At 40.2% G+C, this 17,219-nt stretch overlaps 1 protein-coding gene across 1 annotated transcript in view; it reads left to right on the forward strand.

The window, feature by feature from the left end:
• Nucleotides 1–17,219, forward strand: part of LOC115464802 — a gene marked incomplete at its 5' end in the record, with an annotated part of 53,600 nt that overhangs the window by 13,351 nt on the left and 23,030 nt on the right. Inside the window, one exon of the mRNA XM_030195162.1 lies at nt 3,781–4,060. Within this exon, the coding sequence (XP_030051022.1) occupies nt 3,781–4,060 (280 nt within the window). The remainder of the gene's footprint in view (nt 1–3,780; nt 4,061–17,219) is intronic.

Genomic DNA, 17,219 nt, shown 5'->3' on the forward strand with positions numbered 1-17,219 from the left:
TGACCAAAATGGCCTCAAGTCTCTGCCAGAAGCCATATAGAAGAGACTTGAAGACTTGAATATGTGTGCTCTGAAGAAGTGGAGGGAGACGGGTTATATGATACAGACATTTAAATACTTGAAGGTTATAAATGAACAAACAGAAAACAGAGAGAATAAAGAACTAGAAGTCATGAAATGAAACTGTAAAGCAACATCAGGAAATACTTTATCGCAGAGAGGGTAGTAGATGCCTGGAATGCTCTTCCACAAGAGATGGTTGGGATGAAAAGAGAGACAGAATTCAAAAAGGCGTGGGATATACAAAGAGGATTCCTATATAGGAAGAGGATGGAATGAAAGTATAAAGTATTTCCACTCAAATAAAACATATTTGAGAGCATAGAGGAAATAACCTGTACAGAGTGGCGGGTACAGTCCTAACAAAAAAGAGGGGAGGGTAATGTGCAAAAAGCAGTTGAATAAGGAAAAAACTAAATTCTTATTAGTAAGGGCACAACAGAATACAGATCTAAGATCAGATCTGCTGATTGGTAGATATTGTTTTAAACTTGAGAAGCCCATAAAAATTTTGTCTTATACTGGATAATAAACTATCCGTGGGGCATCAAATAAATTCCATAGTTAAGGAGTGCTTTTTACACAATGAGAAAATGAAGAATCATAAATATCTCACAGTAGATCTATTTCAATTAGTGGTGCAGGCGCTGATTCTTAGCAAACTCGACTAATTTATTTGGGTTTACCAAAATTTTCTCTCTACATAAAACAGATAGAATTGCTCATTATTTTATTAGGACTCACTGGTTAAGGTTGACTGTTGAGTCGAGGGTATTTTTTTAAGCTTAACTGTTTGTTATGGAAAATTACATCTGGACAAATTCCATTACATATGACCACGTGTACATTATACATTGGTTAGTTATTTCTATAACTTCCGGAAATTGGCATTATTTGATCTCCTGAATCTTAAAGGTATTACTTCAAAGAAACTTTTTAATTGCTTGTTTGCTTTACAAGCTACAACATTTTGTAAACTCTTACTTGATAACCTTAAAAATATTACTAACTATACCATATTTAAGAAGGGTCTGAAAACACTATTGTTTAGGATTCATGTAACAAAGAAATAATCTGATTATAGTTACTTTTATGTTTTATCACTACTACTGTTAGTATGTGATACTGCTTCAAGGTTTAAGTATTATTTTATACTATATTATGTAACTTCCTAGGCCATTGTGTTGTAGAATCTTGTAATCCGCTGTGAACTATATTTATGAATGGGAAACGGCAGGCTATAAGTGAACTAACTGTAAGTCAACATTGGACACCTTTCTGGGCAGACTGAATGGGCCATACTGGTCCTTTTCTGCTGTCACTTTATAGGCCAACTGAATTCATTGGTTTTGGTTCCAGCCAAAACTGAATCCGTGGCTGAAATCTGCCACTGTTTCAGCCGGAGAACCAAAATTGAAACCATGTCCCCACTCCCCATTACCACCACAAGCCCATCCTCCGATCCGGCATTCCCCCTTCCATTATGACAGAAAACCCACTCCCTCGCTGGGCCGCTCACCAACTCTGCCTTCCACAGGCCCTCCCTGAGCCTACCTTTTAAAAGCCCTGGTGGTCTAATGGCCTTTTGGGGGCAGAAGTATCCCGAGTTGCTCCTGCCTCACTGGCCCCGTTGTGAAAATGACAACTGCAAGACTGCTACGGGAGGTTCCGGCTGCCATTTTGAAACTGGGAATGGCATGAGCAGGAGTGATGCCCTGACTCCATCCCTGGACCACCCACACAATAGCCAGTTTTCGCTTTAGCAGTTAGATGTGATATTGAATGGCACTATTTGGGTGAGTGCTACTGAACATTCCCTTGGGCCCCGCTCAACACCAGATAAATGAACAAAGGGCTCTCTTACCTGGTTAACTGGCTTTGAATATCGACCCCAGCAGGAATGTGCATGGGGAAAAAATATTTGATTTGTGTTTAGTTCTTTTGGCCTTTTTTCTGATTTTCTTTTCAGTTCACTGCACACATATTTTACATTTGAAGATCACCTTTAATGGATGTTAATTCATAGGTTAATGTGCAGCAAATTGATTTTGTGTGTACTAAATTGTTTAAGATGTACTATCAAACCAAATTCTTACTAATGAATGCACAGCTCTCAATTTCCCAGTGGACTGCAAATCAAATTCCCTAAATGTCTGGTAATATGAGCTATCAAAGGCTGCTGTGAGATCAAGTAGCACCAACAGATACTCATTTTCCCTTACCAAGCTTATTTCTTAAACTGTCCATTAAAGCTAATAATGTAGATTCAGTATTACGGCCTTTTCCAAAGTCAGACTGATCAATATCTAATTAGACACTATTGTCTACAAATTTATTTTAATTAACAAGAAACAGTGGATCAAATAGTCTTCTCCCAAATATTTAAACTTGACACAGGTCTCTAACATCCTACATTTTTGCAGTTTAAAATTCTTGCCACATCCACTCTGCCCCATTAAAAAGCTCTATATATCCTCTAAAGCATCCTCCCCACTTACTTCCCCACCAATTAAAACCCTACTCCCTAAAGCAGTGGTACTTACTCCCAGTCCTTCACAGCCACCAATAGATGAGGTTTTCAGCATATCTCTAATAAAATGCTTGAGGAAGATTTGCATTTAATAGAGGTACTAGGGTATACAAATCATTCTCATGCATATTTATTAGATATATTCTGAAAATCTCACCCACTGGTAGCCATCTCACTCACTGGTAGTGAATACCATTGCCCTAAAGAAATCATCTGGGCCAACCCCCCTTCCCCCCCACACACAAAGTTTCACCCACCCAACATGCACTCCACTCAGCATGTATCCTTTAAAACATACACTATCCCTAAAGCATCCTCCAATTATCTCCTTACCCACTAACTAGCTCATTTTTGAAAGTGATCGCCGGCCATCTTCCGACACAAATCGGGAGATAGCCGGTGATCTCCTGAACCCGGCCAAATCGGTATAATCGAAAGCTGATTTTGGCCGGGTTCAACTGCTTTCCGTCAGAGCCGGTGAAACATCAAGGGGGCGTGTCGGTAGGGTAGGGAAGGTGGGACGGGGGTGGGATGGGGCGTGCTCACGAGATGGCAGGCTTTGCCTGATAATGGGAAAAAAAAGCCAGACTTGACAAGCATTTCGCCAGCTTTACTTGGTCCCTTTTTTTTTCACGACCACCAGCACCTAAAGTGCTCACCCCCCCCCCCCCTCCAAGCAGCTCTTATTCACCTTCCTTCCACTAACTTTCAATTTCAAATGCATCCCCCATTCAGTCTCCCAACTACTAAGGCCTTTCGCTTGGCTCTCCCACCCACTAGGCATCCCACCTTCCGACCAGTGGTGTACCTATGTGGGGCCACAGGTGCCTGGGTCCCCCCCAAATTTCCTCTTGGCTGGTGGGGGTCCCCAATCCTTGCCAGTTGAAGCCTTGTCCAGTGCCAGTCTCCGGCACCGCCGAATTACCTGCCCTGCTCTCTATTCTTCATTACGTCCTGCACGCTCCTTTTAGTGAAATTGAGCATGCTCAATTTCACTAGGAGGAGCATGCAGGACGTGAGGGGGAAGAGAGAGCAGGGCAGGCAACGCGGCAGCACCGGAGAGTGGCGCTGGACAAGGCTTCTGAGGGTTAGACCTTACACAAAAGAAGACAGCTGCTACTTTTAGCCTAAAGGACAGCTGAGGAAAAGTTAGGGACTTTGGTAGTGTTTTTTCTGTTCTCTTTCTATAGGTGCAAATACTTCTGCAACTGCAGTATGGCTAGGAAACATCATGTCACCAAAGCTGTTACCCCAGTTACAGCTTCTACCTCTGTGCAGACAGAAAATGTGATCCCAGGAAAGGAGCTGGTTCCATGGGCAAGATGTCTTCAGCTTGAATCCCTCATGAAAGAAGTGCGAGAACTGAGAGAGCAGATGGCAAGGTTGAGAAGCATCTGCAAAAATAAGAAATACATTAATGAAATGCTTCATGAAGCATCAAAGAATTCCAGCAATGGGGAAGAAGAAGCTGTGCTGAAAGAGGACATCTGGACTCAGACCATTGGGCTCATTTTTGAAAGAGAAGGACGCCCATCTTTCGACATAAATCGGAAGATGGGTGTCCTCACAGGGTCGTCCAAATCATCTTCACATGGTCTTGAGCTGTTCTATCCAATAGTAGTGCTGCTTTAACCCACTCTCTTTGCCTTGGGTTCTTCCAGCCAATGTTATTACTGTTGTTGCCCACTTCCATTACATTAAGGACTTCTGGCCAGTATCATTGATGCTTTACCATTCTCTCAATATCCTAGTCTTTCTGCCAATATTTATACCATTTTACCACTCTCCCAGCACCATGGTGTGTTCTTGCCAATATTTGTGCTGCTTTGTCCCTCTCCCAGTATCTTAGGGTCTTCATTATGCTTTTTATGCTACATAGACCTTCTTATGGTGGCTTGGAGTTTTCATCCCACTGTCGATTTGCCCATCTTTTAGTGCTGTTGCCTGTGTTACAGATTCCTTCCCACAAGTTTTAAGCAAGTGTCATTAAATATTTATGGACAATCACTCTGTTATGGAAGAATATTGCTTGTTCCATTGATGATAATGGAAATGAATGAAATGAAAGTGATGAATGCTTAGGTAACCAAAAATGATCCAAATAATTACTTAAACCAAATATGAACCAAACCTTTTTCCTGTGCACATCACCACTATTGACGTGGCCTCTTTTTCTTTGTTTAGTTTTCTGTGACTTTGGTGCTACTCTGTATCTGCTCCACAGCAATTGTCATGTTTCAGGGTTATTGCAATAAGAAGAGAGGGAGTTTAGGGCTAAGGCAAGATGAATGAGTTAGACAGATGGAGGTAAGTTTCTTGGAGAAAAACAAGAGAACAGGAGACAGATTTCTAAAGGAGACAGCACAAACCAAATGATAGGGGCTAGAGAAGACAGAATTCTAAGGAGATAGAGAAGAAGACATGGGAGGGTATGAAAACAAGATTCTAGTGGATGATATGAGAAAGTTGGGATCTGCAAAGGAAAGATGAGATTCTGATGGCTTTAGGGAAAGAGATGGAGAACTGGGAGGGAAAAGAGAAAAAGATGGGGTTGTGGAAGATTGGATTCTTAAGGGCCAGAGAGGGCAGAAAAGGGTTGGGCAACAAAACGAATATGAAGTAATAGTTCCCATAGTGGTTGACTTTCTAGAAAATTTTATTTTTGCCAAGAATAGCAATAGTTTGCTTAGACCTTTTAACCTTTATGGACAGATAATGTAGTGTCACTTGACTAATTCAGAAAAAATGTTTGTGCTACATTTAACATAATTTCATTTTACCAGCAGCATTTGGCACATCTTTCCTCACTTTGACATTAAATACAGAAGAATAATTCTACACATTTTTGAAAAAAGCATTATCTCACTGCATGACATTTTCTTAATCAGTTCCTTTCAAATACAATTGTCCTCGTATGTTAAAAAGAAGCATAAGAAATGGGATTTGCTATATATTAAAAATCCTAAAAAGGTTATAGCTGAATAGCAGATAACAGGTTCAATAAAAAGAATATATAGATAAAGGAATGGATTGAAATTGTATTAATATCACATAACATATACTGTTCACTAGAATCTAAAAGGAATTGTGCTAAAATGATAGTTCCAGTGAGTATGAATGCCCATGCAAATGTAGTAGAATACACAGATCTACATTGAGGTCAGTTTTCAAATGAGATGTCCACTAAGACAGCCAAGATGTACACCTAGATTAGACACATATTCAGTGGTGCTATGTTTATAATGTGCACCATTAAAAATATATGTTTACACCTATGTGACTACTCCAGAAATAAAGGGATGGATTCAGTAAATGGTTCCCAAATATGGGTGCCAAAAAAATTGACACCCATCACTATTCTATAAAGGACTCGCCAGGAAAAGCCCTTCTTATAGAATATTGTTGGTCGCTGAATTCCACACCCAGCTTTGGGCACGAGGACGTCTACCAACTGAAACCAGGTGTAAATCCTGGCATGCAAGTTGGGTGCATATCCTCAGTATTCTATAATACTGCACACAAGTTTCCAGAACACCCCTGACCTATCAATGCCCCAGTATTTCCTTTGTAGTTGCATGTGGTTACACTTAGGCGCTATCTTATAACTGGGTGTATTTCTTCACCAATCTGCCATTTCAGCTCCGTTGTACATGTCAGATTATAACTGGTTTTGCATTTCCATCCCAAACACATATTCTAGCCCCTGGGTTCTATATATGATGCACGCACGTCTTGAGTAATGAGCCATTAATTAACGATGCTAACAACCAATTATTGAGGTTAATTGACTCTAATTAGGAAATGCACATGCATCTTGCTAAGCACTATTCTATAAAGATCCATATGCAAATCTTTTAGTGTGCAACTCAAAATGGAGCATGGCCATAGGAGGGGCAGGAGCGAGTCAGGGGCATTCACTAAAGATGTGCACAGTATTATAGAATTCAGGGGACCTACACCTAACTTATGCAATAAGATTTACACCAGGTTTCAGTTGGTGCAAATCCTCATGCCCAAAGTTTGGCATGGAAATCGGCTCTAAGCGCTATTCTATAAATAGCGTGCAACTTGGAAAACTGTTTACAGAATAGCATGTTCCCTCTATATGATTAATTACTCTGACCTCGTATCTTCCCAGACTGTTTTACACAGTCTGAGCACTAACAGACTCCATAATCAGAAGGACACCCGGGATTCAGTGGATATAAGAACACAGTTTATTAGTATCTTACCAAAGGCAGTACAGGTAATTAGGCATTCATATCTGGAACATGATGGAACAGCGCTCCACGACACACAGCAGGTGCCATCAGTCTTCTCTCTTCTGCCTTCCGCCCCTATACCCTAGCAGACTGCCTTTTTATACATGTCTTGTACCATTCATTCCTATGGACACTCACTTTCTCACTGGCCATCTTGACCTGTTATCAGCCAGTACCTTCTAAATGTCAACATCGTGGAATGCAATGATTTCACATGTCCCCAGGTTCATATTATCAGTTGATAGCATTGATTCTTACACATTCCCAAGCCTTCCTCCAGCCCCCCTTGGATGTTCTCACCCTACTTGCATCTGACCCACTGCTATCTTCCACTAGCCAAAACATCCTTGCCTGTGACTTTCTTGCTAGTGCCAGTCCATCTCTTGTTTATTGAGCAGATTCTCCCTCCCTCTGTCTGCTCTCAATTACCTCATTCAGCTTTTACTACAGTGAAATGTCTTATGATTTTTTGAGGTCTAGCTCTTAGCTCTAAGCCTGAGCCCTTGGCCTGTATTTCACTGAGCGCAAGTGACAGCATTTTTCTACACTTTGCCACTGTTGTAAACAGGATACTGGGCTAGATGGACCATTGGTCTGACCCAGTATGGCTACTCTTATGTTCTGGATAGCTAAGAAGGCATCTTTGCTTGGTTAGTTATCTGGGTACCAGGATCTAAGATTTAAAAAAAATATTGAGAAGTCCTCAAAACATTTTCCTCATACATCCACCCTTCATTTGTAAGAGTTAAACCTCTATAGTAGACAATGATATGGTAATGAAAATATTGCCCATCCCCTACCCATCCCTACATTATTTTCCCCATCCCTACTATACCAGAGGCATAAGTTGGGTGGGGGGGAGCAGCTACTCCCCCAAAGAGCAGATACGATGGTATCTTGTGACTTGGCTGTGAATAATGAATTTTTTTTGTATGTGAATGGTGGAAGCTGATTGAAACTGTGGTGTTCAATACATACCATCCTACAATCAGATTCAAAATTGACTACTCCACAGAAAAAGTCAATTTTTTGGACACCACAGTTTCAATCAGCAATGGCTATATACAAACACCCATATACAAGAAACTCATAGACAAATGCAGCTACCTCCACAGCTTCAGCTTCTACCCTTCACATACAAAATAAATCCGTTATTCACAGCCAAGCCACAAGATATCACTGTATCTCCTCTGACCCAGATCCTTTAAAAAAAAGGCTACAACCCCAAAATAATCTCCAAGAATATTGCTTCCTCCCTCAAATCACCCAGGAGAAAATCTGCTACAGTACAAGGAAAAGAAAGCCACACACAGAAAATCCCCCTTTTAATGACATACAACCCAGAGCTGGAAAAATTGAGAAGAATCATAAAGAATCTACAACCACTATTCCAGGAGAATGAATTACTGAAAGAGATATTCCCATTCCCACCAGTGCTGGCCTTCCAACAGCTACCTAACTTAAAACACAAGCTAGTGAGAAGCTCCCAACACAGACTCAAAAAGAAGAGAGCTGCACATATCCTTGCAATATATCCAGCTGTAAACTATGCCAAAACATTTCACAGAATCCCACAGTCATTCACAAAGGAAAAATATTCAACATAAAGGAATCCTTCACATGCTCATCTCCCAATGTGGTATACATTATTCAGTGTAAAAAAATGTGATGAAGGGTGCTATATTGGAGAAACAAGCCAGATGCTAAAGAAGAGATTTAATTTACATAGACATCATATGAAAAATGCCAGTACCAATCAGGATGTCACTTCTGCAGGGCAGCACTTTACAAAGCCAGAACATTGTACCAATGATTTTATGGTGAGAATACTAAAAGGTAACTTTAAAACAATACAGGAATGTAAGACCTTTGAAGTCAGAATGATTAAATATTTGACACCCACCAGACAGGACTTAACAAAGATCTGGGTTTTCTAGCCCATTTTAAACCATGAAATTCTACTGCTTTGTCACCCTCTTATCATCATGCATATATCTCCCTGTCCCTCATCCACCCGGCCCTCTCTGTCTCTCACCTAACCCCCCCCCCCCCCACCACCACCACCACCACCACCACCACCATCCTGTTAGACTGTCACTGAAATGCTTTGATGTTTCACTTATATACTGTATACTGTTATTTATCAACTTTTGCTTATTTCTGATCTGACAAACAAGGGCTACCTTCGAAAGCTAATCAAAAAAATGTATTGGGACTGTCCTTATTTGTTAATTTGTGCAGCGCTGCGTAACCCTAGTAGCGCTCTAGAAATGTTAAGTAGTAGTAGTAGTATTGTTAGTCTAATAAAAAAGGTATCATCTTATTTTCTTTTCTATGTTTTATTATATTCTATTTCTATTGATTACCTAGTGTTGTCAGAAATAGTGAACAAATCTTTGGATAGTGGGTTGGTTCAACCTGCTTTCAAAGTTGCAACCACTACACCTAGAGTTAAGAACCTCGCATTAGGAGCTACTATGCTCAGTAGTTATCATCCAGTAGCTTCTTTGTCCACGTTGGCTAAGATTACTGAGTGAGTGGTTTACATCAATTGGAGGATCATTTGGTGAAGGAGAAATGACGATCCATTTCAGTATGGATTTCGTGGTGCACACAGTACTGAAGGTTTGATGGCAACAACATTGGATGAAGTGCAACAGTTGTTGGATAAAAAGGTTAGCTGTTTGATGGCTTTTTTAGATGTATCTGCTGCCTTTGATACCCTCAACCATAGAATACTGCTGGAACGTTTGATGGCCTGTGGCATTGCAGGATTGGTATTGATGTGGTTCAAGTTATATTTAGCTGACAGGAGAATGCAAGTATGGGTGGGTAAAGAATTGGGTACTGTGACAACTGTGACTTGTGGAGTGCCACAAGGCTCTACTACTACTACTTATAATTTCTATATTGCTACTAGACGTACGCAGCACTGTACACTTGAACATGAAGAGAAAGTCCCTGCTCCACAGAGCTTACAATCTAATTAGGACAGACAAACAGGACAAATAAGAGATAAGGGAATATTAAAGTGAGGATGATAAAATAAGGGTTCTGAACAAGTGCATAAGGGTTAGGAGTTAAAAGCAGCATCAAAAAGGTGGGCTTTTAGCTTAGATTTGAAGACGGCAAGATGTGGAGCTTGACGTACCAGCTCAGGAAGTCTATTCCAGGCATATGGTGCAGCAAGATAAAAGGAACGGAGTCTGGAGTTAGCGGTGGAGGAGAAGGGTGCAGATAAGAGACATTTACCCAGTGAACGGAGTTCCCGGGGAGGAGTGTAGGGAGAGATGAGAGTGGAGAAGTACTGAGGAGCTGCAGAGTGAATGCTTTTATAAGTCAATAAGAGGAGTTTGAACTGTATGTGGAAATGGATAGGGAGCCAGTGAAGTGACTTGAGGAGAGGGCTAATATGAGCATAGCAACACTGGCAAAATATTAGTCGTGCAGCAGGCTCTGCTGTGTCTGGGTTGTTGTTTAATTTATATTTGACCCCAGTTGGTAAGGTCCTGAAGGATCTTGGAGTGGCATACTACATATATTTATTTATTTGATGCATTTGTATCCCACATTTTCCCACCTATTTGCAGGCTCAATGTGGCTTACATTATATAGCAATGGCATCACCATTAACAGAGTAAGAGGTTCAGCATATTGTTACAATTAATGTACAAGAATAACAGGTAGGTAGGGTAAATAAAATGATAATACATAACATACAAGTGAGAGTAGGAAAAAATGTAATGTTCAATAATGATAATATGATAAAATAATCAAATCAGAAGGGATCAATATTGGTTGGTTCTGGTATAGATTAGGAAACAAGTCATTAAGGAGTATTCTTTGTGTAAGTCTCTTTGAATAGGTACGTCTTCAGTAACTTCCAGAAGGTTGTCAAGTCATGCGTAGTTTTTATAGTATTCGGTAGTTTATTTCATAATTGTGTGCAGAGGTAGGCGAAGCTAGATACATGTATTGATTTGTATTTAAGACCTCTGCAATTGGGGAAGTGGAGGTTTAGGAAAGTACGTGATGAACTTTTGGTATTTCGTGTTGGTAAGTCAATTAGGTCTGACATATACAGTGGGGCCTCTCCATGAATGATTTTATGAGTTAAGGTGCAGATTTTGAATGCAATTCGATCTTTTAATGGGAGCTAATGTAATTTTTTCTTTAAGAGGTTTGGCGCTTTCATATTTCGTCTTTCCAAATATGTTCTGGTCAGTCTGGAGTTTCTTAATGGTTTGCACTTTGCATCCTGCGTAATTGGAATTGCAGTAATCCAGATGGCTCAGTACCAATGATTGCACCAGCTTGTGGAATATCTCCCTTGGGAAAAAAGGTTTCACTCTTTTAAGCTTCCACATTGCATAAAACATTTTCTTTGTAACATTTTTCACATGGCAATCAAGGGTAAGATTTCCATCAATAGTAACATCCAATTTTTCATCCTGTTGAAAGAACCGGTGCCTGTAGTTGGTACTCGACTGCAAGCAATTTTAGAAGGGATTAATGATTGGATGTCTCCAAATTGTCTGTCTCTTAATATGTCTAAAGCAGACATTTTGTTGGTAAATGCTGAACAACAGCTTTCTTTTTCTTCTGAGATTGTAATTTCTGATGTTGTGATTCCTGTCTCTCCCGTTGTGAAGAACTTAGGTGTATTGTATGATGATGCATTGTCTTTTTCCCATCAGATTTGTTCTGTGGTAAAAAAAAAAATCATTTCACAAATTTTGCCAACTTTGTATATTACGCCCACTGATTTCCCAGAATGATTTTTACAGGGTGTTCCAGAGTTTAGTTTTGACAGGTTTAGTCTACTGAAGTGTATGTTATGTGAATTTGCCTGCAATATGCATACATACACTGCAGGTAGTGATGAATTCAACTGTGTGCCTGTTATATGGCCTTTCAAAGTATGATCATGTCACTCCTAGCTTTAGGAAATTGAATTGGTTGTCTATGCAAGATAGAATTAGATATTAATTGCTGATGATAGTTCACCATCATGTACATCATGACTCGTCTCAGTACCTATTACATTGTCTTCAGCTAAATTCAGGGCTTTTTTTGAGGGGGTACTTGGGGGTACTGAGTACTGGCACCTTTTCCATTGTCTGATAAAATTGACCCATGGTCCCCACATTTTAATGAAAGATTTCAGGCTCTACACACCAATTCAACCTTGTCATAGATTCTGTGACTGGTTGCAGGGGGCCTGGTTATTGTGGGGTGGGTCTCTTAGTGATCACCCCACCCCTGAAAGGTGGCCTGGCATTTGAGTACTGGCACCTTTTTCACTAGAAAAAATGCACTGGCTATATAAACCGAAGTGGGAGCTTCGTTCAGACAATACTTGTTTGTTGATAGTTCCATATTACCAGCTGTTCCGATTAGAAGGTACCAGGAAGCGTATCATTTCTCTTGCTGGTCCTAAGGAGTGGAGCATATTACCTGGACCTATGAGGACACAGAAACATTCAAGTTTGTTTAAGAAATTGCTGAAACAGCATTTGTTGGCGCAAGCTATACAGTGATCCGGACAGCCAGTGGACATGTTATGCTAATCTGTTTTGTTGTTTTGTTTTAGATGAATCTGTATTATTTTGCCTTGTATTCTTTATATGTTTTATTATGTATAAGTTGAGTTGTTCACCGCTCTGATAAGGGCGATATACAAATGGAATGAAATGATATGAAATAGAAATACAAAGATATGGCCAATATGTTCCTATTACTTTGTCTGTTTTGTCTTACACTTGATGCCTGCATTGTGGGAGCTACTGCACCCCATTCAGTCTTGCATTGTTAATCACTTCAATGTGATGGTCAAAAGACAGTCTCCGTTTGTAAGTGATTTGTTCTTGGCACACAATTGCCTATTGAGTTCACACAATAGAATAGCATTTATGATTCACACTCATTTCCTATATGCTACCTAGAAATAGCTCATACACTCGGAAACTTCGTGGATTGATTTACACTACTCTCCCTGGTCAACAGAAAACTCTGTGAGAGATTTGTACCTTTTTTGTCTCTGGTTCACCACTTCATGGTATTGTCATTGTTGGCAGTGTTTCAATATGAGAATGTTTCCTTTGATATTGCAGGCTTTCGGCTTGAGTTATATATATGTCTTCCATGTCAATTCAGTTAATATGTTTATTTTCAGCTCCACTGTTCCTTTCTTTGTAATAACCCTAAACCTCATTTGGCTACCACCCCCACCCCCCAAAAAACAAGAACATAGCCTTCAGCCGTACAGTACATAGATATGTCTTCCACATGACAATCCAATTGCTAGTCTTGTGGGTCACATATGCATGTGACAAGACATCATGAAAGCACCCATTAGCCCTTTCTCTCTTCCAATTTTTGCAGTGCTCAAAAATCTGCTGTAGTAGGCCTGGAACCTTCATATCAGATAGAGCAGTCATAGGCTTTGAGAAGAAAAGACAGGCCACCCATATAAACTTCACATGTTTATTACACTATGGATAAATCTTTACAACTTAGTTGAATCTAACCTCTACAACTAAATTTTATAAGTCAATAAAATTAAAATCATTTCCCTCAAATGGACACAAGCTCTAAAATAAAATAGCTTACTGAAAAGTGCTGACATCACTGTTATTCAAACAACTAGACAACCTTGTGTCTGTCTCTGCTTGAGAAACCAAGCATCCACAAAGCAACACATTCAACAGAAGAATGTGAATGTAGCCCAAAAAGAAAATTTACCACAATTTGAACAATTCAAAATAAACAATTTGTTTTGCTCTTGTACCCATTAAACAAAGGTTTATGACCTTTGAACCTCCAGTTCTGATGGAGGTATGTGTGGTTCTTCATCACTATATATGTTTTCAGTCATCTGCCACATTGATATTGATGTAGTGTATCTAGATTTTCGGAAAGCTTTTGATAAAGTTCCGCATGAGAGACTCCTGAGAAAATGAAAAAGTCATGGGATAGGAGACAAGGTTCTGTTATGGACTAAGAATTGGTTATTGGACAGAAAACAGAGGGTAGGGTTAAATGGTCATTTCTCTCAATGGAGGAGGGTGAACTGTGGAGTGTCACAGGAATCTGTACTGGGACCGGTGCTATTTAACATATTTATAAATGATATGGAAATTGGAATGATGAGTGACGTGATTAAATTTGCAGATAACACAAAACTATTCAAGATTGTTAAAACACATGTGGACTGTGAAATATTGCAGGAAGACCTTACATAAGTACATAAGTAATGCCATACTGGAAAAGACCAAGGGTCCATCGAGCCCAGCATCTTGTCCACGACAGCGGCCAATCCAGGCCAAGGGCACCTGGCAAGCTTCCCAAATGTACAAACATTCTATACATGTTATTCCTGGAATTTTGGATTTTTCCAAGTCCGTTTAGTAGCGGTTTATGGACTTGTCCTTTAGGAAACCGTCCAACCCCTTTTTAAACTCTGCTAAGCTAACCGCCTTCACCACATTCTCCGGCAATGAATTCCAGAGTTTAATTACACGTTGGGTGAAGAAAAAGTTTCTCCGATTTGTTTTAAATTTACTACACTGTAATTTAATCGCATGCCTCCTACTCCTAGTATTTTTGGAAAGCGTGAACAGACGCTTCACATCCACCTGTTCCACTCCACTCATTATTTTATATACCTCTATCATGTCTCCCCTCAGCCGTCTCTTCTCCAAGCTGAATAGCCCTGGCCTCCTTAGTCTTTCTTCATAGGGAAGTCGTCCCATCCTTGTTGATGCAAAGTTAAGATAGGTGGACATAAATTCGTATTCTATGACCCAGGTCAGTTGAATGAATTCTGGCAGCAGAGATATGAACTTCTCATTCGGGTCATTTGTTAAATGTTCAGCTTTATTTAATTATTATTATTATTTTTTTTTTATTTTAGTGAAGGTATTATAATGTTTTGGCAAATTGTATCCTTGTTTGTATCTTGGATAATCCCAAATTTTGTGGTTTATAATATGATTGTGCAAATTTGATTCCTTGTTTATTTATTGCTAACTCAATTTTGGAGTTTATCATATAATCTTTGGTAATTTGTACCTTTTTTTTCTCTATGATGTTTCCTATTTCAAAGCCTCTTTTATCGATTCTCAGTGCGGCAAATGAGCCCATTCAATTCCTATGGGCTTCCTCTCATTTGCCACACAGGAATAGATAGCGCGACTTTGCAAAAGAAGCTCTATGTTTGTTCTTGATTATATTAATTGTAAATATATAATGATAACTATAGATAATAGATACCTATATCTATCTGTGTGTAGGCTTGCTGGAGATATGGTAATAATTTAACGTTGTTACATAAAAGACTCCACATGGCACCGTGTTTCGGCCCAAAGTGCCTCAGGAGTCTCACAACCGTTTGTCCAGGCAATGGAACAAAATAGCTACATATATTGCCAGATAGTCTTTAAAAAGACCAAGATCAAAAACTGATATACTCTCCAGCAAACCTCTGAGAAAATCATAGAAAAATAAAAGATGAAAATAAAAAAATATGGTGGTTGGGAGGTGAGGATAGTGCTGGGCAGACTTATACGGTCTGTGCCCTGAAGAGCTCAGGTACAAATCAAAGTAGGGTATACACAAAAAGCAGCAAATATGAGTTATCTTGTTGGACAGACTGGATGGACTGTGCAGGTCTTTTTCTGCCGTCATCTACTATGTTACTATGTTACTATGAGGAGGTAGAGAGGGTCATCACAGACTAGAGTTTCACTCATCTGCCGCAGTATCTAGCTCAGCCTGCACCCTCTGGAGAAAGTCAGGCTCATGTTGCCGCAGGTAGCAGGTCCTATTACAGAGGTCCTCCATCTGTATGGAGGCAAGGGGGCAAGGGAGAGGGAGGATGAGTGGCAGGTAATAAACAAATTTGGCATACAGTTGTTTCACCTAACTGCCCCCCCCCCCCCTAGGTTGCCAGCATTTTCCACGTTGCTTCTCAGTACTACAGTTCAAATCCCATCAGTGGAGCATGCCCCCCACCAAGCCACACATGTTTTGCTCAATTCCCCCTCCCTCGCAGCAGCTTTTGACATTGGCTGAGGCTCTGTTGCTTAAGGACAAAAGTGAAAGAGTGGTTAGAGCTCTTGCCTTGCCCCTCTGGGGTATCTGGTCTCAAATCCCATCTGGGGAGCATGCCCCCCCCTCCAAGCCACATATGTTTTGCTCAATTCCTCCCCCTAAAGCAGCCTTTGACATTGCCCTAGGCTGTGTTACTCAAAATGGAAGTGGCAGAGCACTTGCCTTGTCCTTCTTGAGAAAAAGCTATTACGATCTTATTGCTTTAGTACAATATTGCACAGGGATGTTTAAGGATTAAGGTCTGATGACTAAGTTTGTGATGACATTTTCTCCCAAAATATCTGGATGAATGATGGGTGGGGTACTACTGTACTAAACAGAATTTGGAATTTTAAGTATGCCATTGGTTCTGTGGAATTTTGACATGAATAATAGGGATAATAGTGGAGGAGTGGCCTAGTGGTTAGGGTGGTGGACTTTGGTCCTGAGGAACTGAGTTCAATTCCCACTTCAGGCACAGGCAGCTCCTTGTGACCCTGGGCAAGTCACTTAACCCTCCATTGCCCCATGTAAGCCGCATTGAGCCTACCATGAGTGGGAAAGTGCGGGGTACAAATGTAACAAAAAATAAATATGAGTCATTTCCAGACTATAGTTTGCTGGGACAAATACTTAATTTTTAACAGGGGAGAAAGTGAAGTACTACAATCAAAAACATAACTTGTGGATGCTATGTAATATACTTACATCCTGAGGATCTGGGCCTCTGCATTATATACCACCATCAGCCTCTCCCAGCTTCACTGGTATCTCAAGTATGCCCTCCTTCTCCCAGTTACAACAAAGTACCGTTCCTCCTTCCTGAGCAACACACATGCCAATAGTGTGAAATCCTGGGGGCTGAAATTAGGCATTCTTTTCCTCCTTTGTGACATCTTGGAGAAATGTCCCCGCAGCTATGATGTCATGGCATCACAACTTTGATGTACGTTGACGCAATTTGTCAATTCTGGGCAGATTGTATATACCGCATGGAAATCGGTGATTTTTGCTGCGCAGAGAGAAGATATACTTATTCTATATATAGCACCTTTAATAGCATGCATATCTCTGGCCTAGCATATTCTATATATAGATCCTTGCAGTTACAGAATGCGCTTAAGCGATTTTCTGTTCCTGCACAAAAATACGTTAATGTGGCAAATGCAGACTAATATACTCATTTACCAGGGACTGCTAATGCTGATAATGCATGTTAAGGTCAGCATTAACCCTAGCACTATTTAGTAAATAGATCCTTTAAAGTGGTCCAC

The sequence above is a fragment of the Microcaecilia unicolor genome, chromosome 3 (genome assembly GCF_901765095.1).
Source record: "Microcaecilia unicolor chromosome 3, aMicUni1.1, whole genome shotgun sequence".
NCBI lineage: Eukaryota > Metazoa > Chordata > Amphibia > Gymnophiona > Siphonopidae > Microcaecilia > Microcaecilia unicolor.